This window comes from Plecotus auritus, assembly GCF_963455305.1.
Source record: "Plecotus auritus genome assembly, chromosome: 14".
Lineage (NCBI taxonomy): Eukaryota > Metazoa > Chordata > Mammalia > Chiroptera > Vespertilionidae > Plecotus > Plecotus auritus.
Window position 1 is genome coordinate 210,396 of NC_137780.1, and position 10,975 is coordinate 221,370.

Sequence of the window (10,975 nt, forward strand, 5' to 3'; positions counted from 1 at the left end):
CGTCCACAGAGGGCGCGGGCTCCCCACAGAGGCCTGCCGGAGACAAGTTTGCACTGAGGCCCTCACCCTCACTCCCCACGCAGGGGAGACTCAGTAAAAGTTTGGAAAATGAGCCCGGCCAGCGTGGCTCAGTGGTTGAGCGTGGACCCAAGAACCAGGAAGTCGTGGTTCGATTCCAGGTCAGGGCACAGGCCCGGGTTGCGGGCTCCATCCCCAGTGTGGGGCGTGCAGGAGGCAGACGATCCATGATTCTCTCATCATGGATGTTTTGGTCTCTCTCTCCCTCTCCCTTCCTCTCTGAAATCAATAAAAATATTTTTAAAAAAGAAAAAGAGAAAGAAACGGTATGAGTCACTCGTCTGGGAACCAAGGGGAAGGGACAGGCCTCCTGACGTCCGTCTCTGTGGAACGGAACGCGTGACGGAGCCGTCTCCCTCGGGGCTGGAATGAAACGGCGTCCAGGCTTTTATTGTTCACACCCTTTACCGATGTATCTTCAACCCCGAGCCGCTGCAGTGGCCCCGGCACGCTCCTCCCAGAGGTAGATGTGCCTGACCATGAGCCCGCCCGCCTGGTCGGCGTTCACCACCAGCTTCACGCAGCTCACGTCGGACCCCATGGGGGTCGGCAGCACCTCCTGATCCAGCTGCCCCTCCAGGAGCTGGCCCAGCAGGACGAAGCTGGTGCAGAACTGGGGCACCCCCTCAGGGTTGTGGCCCAGCTCCACCTGCCCCCTCTGCAGGGCGTGCTTTCCCTCCACGATCGTGCCCGTCAGCACCTGCACGCGGCTCAGGTTCGCCGGGCGGTTCAGAATGACCGTGAGGTGGCTTCCGGCGCTGACGTTGTGGGTCCAAAAGAAAGACTCGTCCAGGGTGTAGGCCTCCCAGGGGGAGTGGACACCAAAGACCCTCATGTCCGTGAACACGGCTCCCGGCGGGTTGTGGGGGCCGGGCGGGCCCCGGCTCTGAGCGGCCCTGGCCTTGAGGTCCTGGCTGGCTCGGTAGTAGGAGACCCGGTAGTAGAAGAGGAAGGGCCTGCAGAGGATGGGCCTCCTCTGGGCCTGGAGGATGCTGAAACGCGGCATCAGCCTGCTGAGGGGCTGGTCCTCGTGGAAGAGGAGGAGGAAGCGGGCCAGCCGGGGGAGGTCGCCGCCCCGGAACAGTTTGCCCAGGGAGCCCCTGTTGGAGAACTCCAGCAGCACCCAGGGGTGGGCACGCATGGCCCACACCTTCCGACGAATGTGGGTGAGGAAGCTGGGGGCACAGAAGGTGTTGTCCCTCAGCAAGAGGAAGTAGTCGGAGAGCTTGGCGGCGAAGCTCACCAGGAAGGCGTGGTCCACGTTCTGCTTGGAGGAGGCGACCCCACGGTGGGCCTCCTGGTCCCCAACAGGACCCGCTGCGGAGTAGGCGTCCGGGGGAGCGTGGATCAGCACCAGCCGCCCCGCCAGGATGTGGGGGCTGAAGAGGCTTGAGATCTGGACGACGGTCTCCCGGAGCCACGTGAAATCGGAGTCCGCCAGGTGGACCAGCACCGTGAGGTGTTTCTGCTCGACCTTGGAGGAGGCGCGGAACAGGGAGCCCAGCGTGTACAGGAGGCCGTTTGGGTCCCGCCCTGGCCCCGAGGAGATGCCCACCGTCAGCCACGCTGGGGGAGTAACACAGGGACAGCGGTCAGCGCGCACGGGGTGGGGCGTCGTCAAGGGGGCGGGTGGGAAGTTCTTTGGGGCTCTTCTCTTCCTTTCTTCCCCTCCTATTTTCTTTATTATTATTATTATTAAATATATTTTTATTGATGTCGGAGAGGAAGGGAGAGGGAGAGAGATAGAAACACCAATGGTGAGAGAGAATCATGGATCGGCTGCCTCCTGCACACCCCCCATCGGGGATTGAGCCTGCAACCCAGGCATGTGCCCTGACCAGGAACGAATGGGGGACCTCTTGGTTCCTGGGTCAATGCTCAACCACGGAGCCATGCCAGCCGGCCCTCCTCCTGTTTTCCATGGAGTCTGCCTTTCGGTGGAGGGAGGTTCGAGTCCTTGCTACCAAAGTGTGGTCCTCAGTCCAGCAACACCAGCCTCGCCTGGAAGCTTCCGGACAGGCACACGTGGGCCCTGCCTGACCTGGACTGGACGGAGCCTGACTTCGACTGACATCACCAGGCGCCTCTGAGCAGTTTTATGGCACCCGGTCCACGCGCTCGGGAGCTATCAGCTCTGTGTACCCAGTCCGTCTCCCCAAAGCTCTCCTTGGAGAAGATGCATTAGAAAAGGCACTTCTCCGACAAGCTAGGAACCCAAGGCTCCCCCCAAGGTTTCCCGCCTCTGATTGTGTGACCTTGCACAAGTCCCTTCACCCCTGAGCCTCCTTCCTGATCCGTAAACCGGAGCGGGTGGGACCGTGTGACTCTAAGGCCTGTTCTGGTCCCGGGGTTCTCTAATCCCGTGATTCCGCTTCCCTAGAACAAGTAACTGTCTGCCCGCCGTCCTGGTGCCTGACGGGTAGGTGACTTGGTGGGGAGAAAGTTGCCAGATTCCGATATTCCCGGGCAAAGGGCTGCGATTCTTCTCTCCTCCCTCTCTCCTTCCTCGCTACCTTACGTGTCTCGGGATGCCCCTGCCTCCCGTGGGTGCCCATTCCCCTCCCTGGAACTCACTCTTCCTTCTCTGCTGGATCGTTTTCATGTATTTGGAGGTGAGGTCCTGCCAGTCTGCTAGTGGTCTCGGGGCCTTCCTTTCGCCGTAATTGTCCGGGGGCATCGACGACAGCAAAGGATGGACCTTCTTTCAGGAAAAGAACCAGGTTTAGCTTCTCTCGGGGGGAGGGAAGGGGGAGTCGGTCCCCTAGGTGAGCCCAGTGCATTCTCAGAACATCTGACCACTGGGCCAAGGACCCGGCCTCCGGCAGTATTTGCTGCCTTTCTTACCTCAGCCCATGTAGGGGGGATGGGAAGGGGGGATGCGGCTTCGTTATGGATCAACAGGTCCCAGTCCACCCCCCACCCCCTTTGGAGCTTCCTGCTCTCAGGTGGACAGGACAGGCACTTTGAGCGTCTGCCTCTCCACCCCTCCCCCACCCCCCATAGCCTCCGTTCCCTCTGAGAGCAGCTTGGCCTTTACATTTTCATGCTCGTCCATGTCCCTGGGGATGTGCAGAGTGAGGAAGAGCCACAGGAATCCGACGGCCAGGGAGGTCAGGAGGCAGTGTCTGAGGGAACACCGCATGGCGTCGGCGCTGGCACTGGATTCCTGCAGCCAAAAGTCGACATGCACCCTGGGGACGGCCCATCCCGTCCACGCCTACAGCTTCCCCTTATCCCCCCCCCCCCCCCCCGAGAGCCTCATCCCTGAACCCTCCAGGCCCTATTCTTCCTCTTCTTTTTATTTTATTTTTAAAATACGTTTTTACTGATTTCAGAGAGGAAGGCAGAGGGAGGGAGAGACAGATACATCCACGATGACAGAGAATCATGGATCGGCTGCCTCCTGCACACCCCACACTAGGAATCGAGCCCACAACCCGGGCATGCGCCCTTGGCCGGGAATCAAACCCTGACCTCCTGGTTCATAGGTCGACGCTCAGCCACTGAGTCACACCAGCCGGACCCTCTTCTTCATGGTGAATTACTGCCCAAGCTAGTCTTTTCTTTAAAAAAATTTTTTTTAATCCTCACCCGAGGATATTTTTCCTTTGATTTTTAGAGAGCGTGGAAGAGAGAGGGAAAGACAGAGAGAAACATCAATGTGAGAGAAACACATCAATTGGTTGCCTCCTGCACGCGCCCCAACCAGGGCCAGGGATCGAGCCTGCAACCGAGGTACGTGCCCTTGACCGGAAGCGAACCCGGGACCCTTCGGTCCACAGGCCAATGCTCTGTCTTGAGACCAACTGGCCAGGAACCGAGCCTGCCTTTTCATCTGTGCTGGGATCTCACGGCCGCGCTCAACCCTCCAGGAGGGGGCCCGCCTGCCCTGGGACCTCTTGCTGACTTCTCTTTGCAGCTTTCACTTTACCAACGTGTTTCCCTCTCAAATGGAGGGTGCCAGCTGCACACTCACACTCACACTCACACTCACGGCGGCCTCTTCGGGGATGAGGCCTGTTTGTCTTAGAAAACAGATGTTCGCCAGCCCACCCTGCTTTTCCTAACAAAAGTGAAACTATTTCATAAAATAGCTGAACTTCGTGAAGGGTGGTAAGTGCTAAGCAACTTGGGTGCCTTGCTTTGCTTTTTAATAAAGGAGACCCTTCATTTCCCCCTCCCCCCCCCCCCCCCCGAGCCGTAATCTCATTCACTGGCCTTGATTGGAACAGGATCCTGTGAACTGTGAGTAAATCACCCCTTTCCTGAGGGTGGGGCTCTTGGAATTCCGCTGGCTCGGCCTCAAACGCCCGCGTGCGCTTTCCTCCTCTGTGGCTTTTCTCTGGAGAGAATGTTTTCCTCTGTTTCTACGTGATCAGAGGAAAGCCTTTAATATGCTTGTCACCAGCTCTTGATTCTGAGCGGGCGTATTCGGGACACAAAAGAAATCGCAGTAATTTCTACGCTCCCGAGGCCACAACATTCTCTAATCTCTCCATTTCCATGGAACCCTGCCAGGTCAGAATTTCCATGGAGGTTAGCAGGCTCCTCTCCCTTAACCATTTAGCTTTAAAAATATATATATATATTATTATTATTATTATTATTAATTTCAGAGAGGAAGGGAGAGGGAGAGAGAGAATCATGGATCCACTGCCTCCTGCACGCCCCATACTGGGGATCGAGCCCACAACCTGGGCATGTGCCCTGACTGGGAATTAAACCCTGATCTCCTGGTTCATAGGTCGACGCTCAATCACTGAGCAACACTGGCCAGGCCCACGTGGTAGGAGGTATTAAAATACTTATAGGCCCTGGCCGGTTTGGCTCAGTGGATAGAGCGTCGGCCTGCAGACTGAAGGGTCCCAGGTTCAATTCCGGCCGGGGGCACATGCCTGGGTTGTGGGCTCGATCCCCAATAGGGGGCGTGCAGGAGGCAGCCAATCAATGATTCTCTCTCATCATTGATGTTTCTATCTCTCTATCCCTCTCCCTTCCTCTCTGAAATCAATAAAGAAATATATTTTAAAAATAAAATAAAATACTTATAGTAATAGTAGGGCTTCACAGATTAAACATTTCTTACCAGGCCTTTTTGTCAGAGGTGATGCAGATACAAACCACTTTACATAAAGGAAATAGGCTGGCCCTAACCGGTTTGGCTCAGTGGGTAGAGCGTCGGCCTGCGGACTGAAGGATCCCAGGTTCGATTCCGGTCAAGGGCATGTACCTTGGGTGCGGGCACATCCCCAGTAGGGGGCATGCAGGAGGCAGCTGATCGATGTTTCTCTCTCATCGATGTTTCTCTCTATCCCTCTCCCTTCCTCTCTCTAAAATATCAATAAAATATATTTTAAAAAGAAAAGAAAAGAAATAGGCTGGCCCTAGCCGGCTTGGCTCAGTGGGTAGAGCGTCAGCCTGCAGACTGAGGAGTCCCAGGTTTGATTCAGGCCTAGGGTACATGTCCAGGTTGTGGGCTTGATCCCCAGTAGGGGGCGTGCAGGAGGCAGCCGATCCATGAGTCTCTCTCATCATGGATGTTTCTATCTCTCCTCCTCCCTCCCTCTCTGAAATCAATAAAAATACATTTTAAAAAACAGGCTGCTCTGCTCTAGGACAGGAGAGCACGGGAGGGTGTGTACTACGCGAGAAGGCTTTCCTGTTACAGCCGGAGGCGTCCACACAGTGGCTCTGTCCCCTCTGCCCCCGTGTCCTTTACCTGTCACTCTGGGGCACCAGCATCCAGCCCTCAGACCCCCACAGGCGTCTGCGAGAGGTGAGGATGTGGGTGCCCAGGACCCACTGTAGGCGTCTGAACAGAGGGGGGCGGGGCTGGCAGGGCACCCGGAGGCCTCCTCAGGTGTCCACCCTTGAACTAGGCTGCCTCTGTGATGTTACCCTTGTGTGCTGTTGGGGCCCCTGCCCAGCATCACAGGCGCCCAGGGACAGGGCTGCCCCGGAGCGGAGCCCGCGCAGGGACTGGCACTGTGCACCGTGATGCGTCTGGAGGGGCAGCACCAGCATCTCTTCAGGGAAAGGAGATCCGAGCACTGATGGCCCTGAACCCCCTGCACCACACCCTCCGGTCCCACAGCGGGAGGTGCCCGACTCCCACCCCCTCGCCTTCTCCTTCCTCACCCCTGCAGTTGCCCTCCCACCCCTCCCCGAATTCCACGCTCTCACTTCCTCTCGCAGCCCCTCTCCTCATCTTACCAGCCTCTCTGCAACTTGGACGCAGTTGCCTTCTGCCTCCTCCTCCTGGGAACACTTTCTTCCGTGCGTGTGTCACCCGCCACACTGCCCCCGCCACACTGCCCGTCCTCTCCTCCTCCGTCTCTTCCCTGGCTCAGCTGAGCCCCAGCTGAGCCCGCTGCTGCTGCTCAGGGCTCTCCTCCTCCTCCAGGCCCTCCTTGGTGATCTGACCCAGCCTGTGGCTTTAAGGACGGTCTGTATCGAATAGGGGAGAGTGTCTGTGTGCATGTGTGTATGCGCGCACGTACAGTGTGTGAACATGTGTATGTACACATTCAGTGTGTGCATGTATGTGTGCACACCATCTCACACATACGTGGGTACACACATCCACATGAACTGTTAACTCCAGGCTGGTCTGATCTCCAGGCCTGACCCCAACCTGAGCAGGAAAAACCGACTTCAGAGGAGCTTTTTGCCAACGGAGGGTCACACAGGGTTACTAGGTTACAAAGCCAACTGCATTAGTCTCAACCAGCATCACTGAAAAGGACAAGTATTGTCATTATTTTTAAATATGTTTTTATTGATTTCAGGGAAGGAGAGAGAGAGAAACATCAATGATGAGAATCATGATTGGCTGCCTCCTGCAGGACCCACCCTGGGAATCGAGCCCGCAACTTGGGCAGGTCCCCTGACCGGGAATGGAACACTGACCTCCTGGTTCCTAGGTCCATGCTCAACCACTGAGCCGCGCTGCCCAGGCTAGTCAAGGGCACGTATTATTTTGTGAACCTGTTCGTGCTGGAGATCACAGACAACAGTGTGAAGCTGCTTTCGGGGGCATGGACACATGCTGACAGGGGGAGGGGCAGCCGGTCGAGATGGGAGATCGGTTTCTATGTCCCTTCCCTCAGCTCTACAGACGTCAGCTTGGAGTTTGGGGAAGGCCAGAGGCGCTGGGATCGCCATTCCGGGCCCAGCTCTGTTACGACCTGTGTCACTTTGGCTAATTAACCTTTTTTTAAAAATATATTTTATTGATTTTTCACAGAGAGGAAGGGAGAAGGATAGAGTTAGAAACATCGATGAGAGAGAAACATCGATCAACCGCCTCCTGCACACCTCCCATTGGGGATGTGCCCGCAACCCAGGTACATGCCCTTGGCAGGAACTGAACCCGGGACCCTTCAGTCCGCAGGTCGACGCTCTATCCACTGAGCCAAACCGGTGAGGCCTAATTAACCTTTCTGAGCCTCCGTTTCTCCATCTGAAAAATGGTGACGATGCCCATTCACGGGGTTGATATGTCCACTAGAGGACAAGATTTTCCCAGCCCTGGGTCCTGTCTTATTCCTGATAGGACGGCATTTCCAGGTGCTCATGTCATCCCTTCCTGCCAGAAGAAGGGATTAGCTTTAGGACGTCAGATGTCGGACCCTGTACTCCGTGGGCTGAAGACACAACAGTCTGGTTGGACACTGTGTTTCAAGTGAGCCTGGTGCTGCCTGAAATCCTGATATAATTTGTGTGGGGAAGACTGACAGAGAATTCCAAGCCCTCCAAGCCGGGGAGCACGCTGGGGGGGGGGGGGGGGCCTCAGTCCAGAGACCGGGGGTAGGGGTGGTGGTGGCAGGAGGACCAGGGAACACGAGTTTCCCCCTCTGCCTCTCGGCAGCTCCAGGCTGGGAGTCTGGGACCTGCAAAGGGGCCCAACCAGGCAACACCCAAAGCCATGGTGTGGGGTGCGCTGCCCAACCCCACCCTGGGCAGGGCCCATGGGGACCTCCCACCTGCCAGTGCCTGTGGGAGGCTCCTGGGAGGCGGCCCACACCCAGGGACACAGGGCCCTGGACCCTGGGTCCCCTGAGCTGAGGCAGCTGAGTAAGGGTCGCAGGACTGGGGAGGAGGAGGGAATGGAGAGGAGGAAGGGATGGGGATGAGGAGGGGATGGGGAGGAGGGGGAGGGGTAGGGAGGAGGAGGAGAGGTGGGGATGAGGAGGAGGAGGAGAGGTGGGGATGAGGAGAGGTGGGGAGGAGGAGGGGGTGGAGAGGGGAGGGGAGAAGGAGGAGAGGTGGGGAGAAGGAGGAAGGGTGGGGAGGAGGAGAAGAGGTGGGGAAGAGGAGGGGGTGGGGGAGGGGGAGGGGTGAGGAGGAGGAGAGGTGGGGAGAAGGAGGAAGGGTGGGGAGGAGGAGAAGAGGTGGGGAAGAGGAGGGGGTGGGGAGGGGGAGGGGTGAGGAGGAGGAGAGGTGGGGAGAAGGAGGAAGGGTGGGGAGGAGGAGAAGAGGTGGGGAAGAGGAGGGGGTGGGGAGGGGGAGGGGAGGAGGAGAGGTGAGGAGGAGGAAGGGTGGGAAGGGAGGGGTGGGGAGGAGGAGGGAATGGAGAGGAGGAAGGGATGGGGATGAGGAGGGGATGGGGAGGAAGGGGAGGGGTAGGGAGGAGGAGGGGATGGGGAGGAAGGGGAGGGGTGAGGGGGGAGGAGGAGGAAGGGGAGGGGGAGGAGAGGAGGAGGAGAGGTGGGGATGAGGAGAGGTGGGGAGGAGGAGGAAAGGTGGGGAGGAGGAAGGGTGGGGAGGAGGAGAAGAGGTGGGGAAGAGGAGGGGGTGGGGAGGGGGAGGGGAGGAGGAGAAGTGGGGAGGAGGAAGGGTGGGGAGGAGGAAGGGTGGGGAGGAGGAGAAGAGGTGGGGAAGAGGAGGGGGTGGGGAGGGGGAGGGGAGGAGGAAGGGTGGGGAGGAAGGGGAGGGGTGGGGAGGAGGAGTAGGTGCCTTCCCTGGACCCAGACCCAGCTTCCCAGGGACAGAAACTCAGAAATGAGGCCCTTGTCACGGTGGGAGCTGATCAGCAAGGGGCAAGGGGTCCATGGCTGGGCTGGGACAGAACCGGGGTCTCAGAGGCCACACACAGAAGACCAGCCCCTCAGAGAAGGGGTGGCTGGTTCTAGGGTAATGAACGGGACCAGGCAATGGGGCGCCCCTGATCCCCACGTGCTGACCGACTGTGTGATCTCTCCACCAGGAAGCCAGATTCTCCTGTCTAGCCCCCACTCCATCCCCAGCCAACGCTCAAGGCCACCCCTCCCCCTCAACAAATATTTGTGGTACTTCTATAGGCGCTCGGGGCCAGGGCTGGAGCCCACTCCTCCTCCCTCTGCAGCTTAGATGCGGGAGGGTGTGGGCTGGGGCTGGGGCAGGGGCAGGGAGGGTGTGGGCTGGGGCTGGGGCAGGGAGGGTGTGTGCTGGGGCAGGGGCAGAGGCAGGGGCAGGGAGGGTGTGTGCTGGGGCTGGGGCAGGGGCAGGGGCAGGGGCAGGGGGCAGCGAGGACTGGGGGAAGGCAAGCACCCAGTTATACGCCCACAGAAGGAACGAGACGTCGAGGGGACACAATAGACAAGAAGGAGGCCCAAAAGGCCGCAGCGCATCGTGAGGTCGCAGGGCCTGTGGTCTCCACCCGGGACGTCCGTCCGACGCGGGCATCGCAGGCCCAGAAGGTGGCGGGGCGCCCGCACTGAACTGGAGAAGAGCGGAGACGCGCTGATGCTGGGGAGACCCGGGCCGGGGAGACGGCCGGGGCGGGGGGCGGTGGGGTAGGAGAGGGAGCAGGGACCCCAGACCGGAGGAGAGCTGCGGGCAGAAGGGCCGCAGTTCCAGGAAGGCGCAGGCCGGAGGCCCGGGCGGAAGAGAGCCCCGGAAAGCTGGGGAGGCCGCGGGGAAAGGTTTGCGGGGGGCGGGGCGGGGGGCGAGCACCCCACACGTGCGCTACGTGCTGCGCGAGCGCTCCTCCCCCGCCCCGGCCGCGGGGAGCAGGGCCCGCCCCCATCCTTCCCGGGCCCCGGCGGTGCGTGGGGGCTGGGCTGGGGGAGAAAGCTCGTCGCCCCCCAAAACTGGGCCCCTAAGCGACCGGAAGGAACGCGGAGCGCGCCCCTCACAGGGCGGCGGCCCTGGGGGCGCCAACCGGGGGATGGGCTCGGGCAGGTGGGGACAGAGCGGGCCGGGGGAGGATGCAGACCCCGGAGTGTGTTCCGAGGCTCCCGGCTGCACGGCGGGCGGTGGGGACGGCGGGGCGGGGTGTCGGGAGCAGGGGGGGCTCCTGGGGACGTGGCACTGCGAGCGGGGCTGGCTCCGCCTGGGCCTTCCGGGCTCCGGCCCCGCTTTCTCCCGGGAGCCCGAGCCTGACCCGGCCCAGGCCTCGCGTCCCGAGTCCCGCGAGCCCCTGCGCGGTGCCCGCCGTCCCGGGCGACCGGTCCGGCCTCCGGGGCGCCCCGTGGCCCCGACCAGACAATGCGGCCGGGCCCCGCCCCCAGGATCCCGCGACCAATCGGCGCCCGTGGCCGGGCTCTTTAAAAAAAGAAGGTCCGGGCGGCGGTGCCAGCTGGAGGATCCCTCCGCCATGTAAACACGCATCATAAAGGGCGGAGGCGCGCCCGCCCGTCCGTCCTCGCACCGCCCCCTGACGTCACGGCGTCCGCCTCACCTGGGAGCCCTGCCGCTCCTCGCTGGGGGCCACCGCCGGAAACTGGGGCGCACCTGGGGCTGGGAGCGGAGAGGTTGCGGCGGCAGCACGGGCCACGCAGCTAGCGGGTGTTCCGAGGCGGGTTCTGTGCGCCCCAGCCAAGTGGGAGGCATAATTCACGTGTCTACAACTTTCCTCCAAGTGATGCCCACCTGGGTCGGAGGGTGCCAGTGTTAAGTGTGACCGGTCTCGAGG

The 10,975-nt window shown here is 60.4% G+C and overlaps 1 protein-coding gene across 1 annotated transcript; it reads right to left on the bottom strand.

Moving 5' to 3' along the window:
• Positions 1–496: 496 nt before the first annotated feature.
• On the bottom strand, positions 497–2,755 carry LOC308238734 (alpha-1,3-mannosyl-glycoprotein 4-beta-N-acetylglucosaminyltransferase-like protein MGAT4E; the record flags this gene model as incomplete). The annotated part of the gene is made up of 2 exons (XM_080651057.1): positions 497–1,644; positions 2,653–2,755. The coding sequence occupies 2 exons, from the start codon at positions 2,753–2,755 to the stop codon at positions 497–499; spliced, it is 1,251 nt and encodes a 416-aa protein (XP_080507183.1).
• Positions 2,756–10,975: the final 8,220 nt, after the last annotated feature.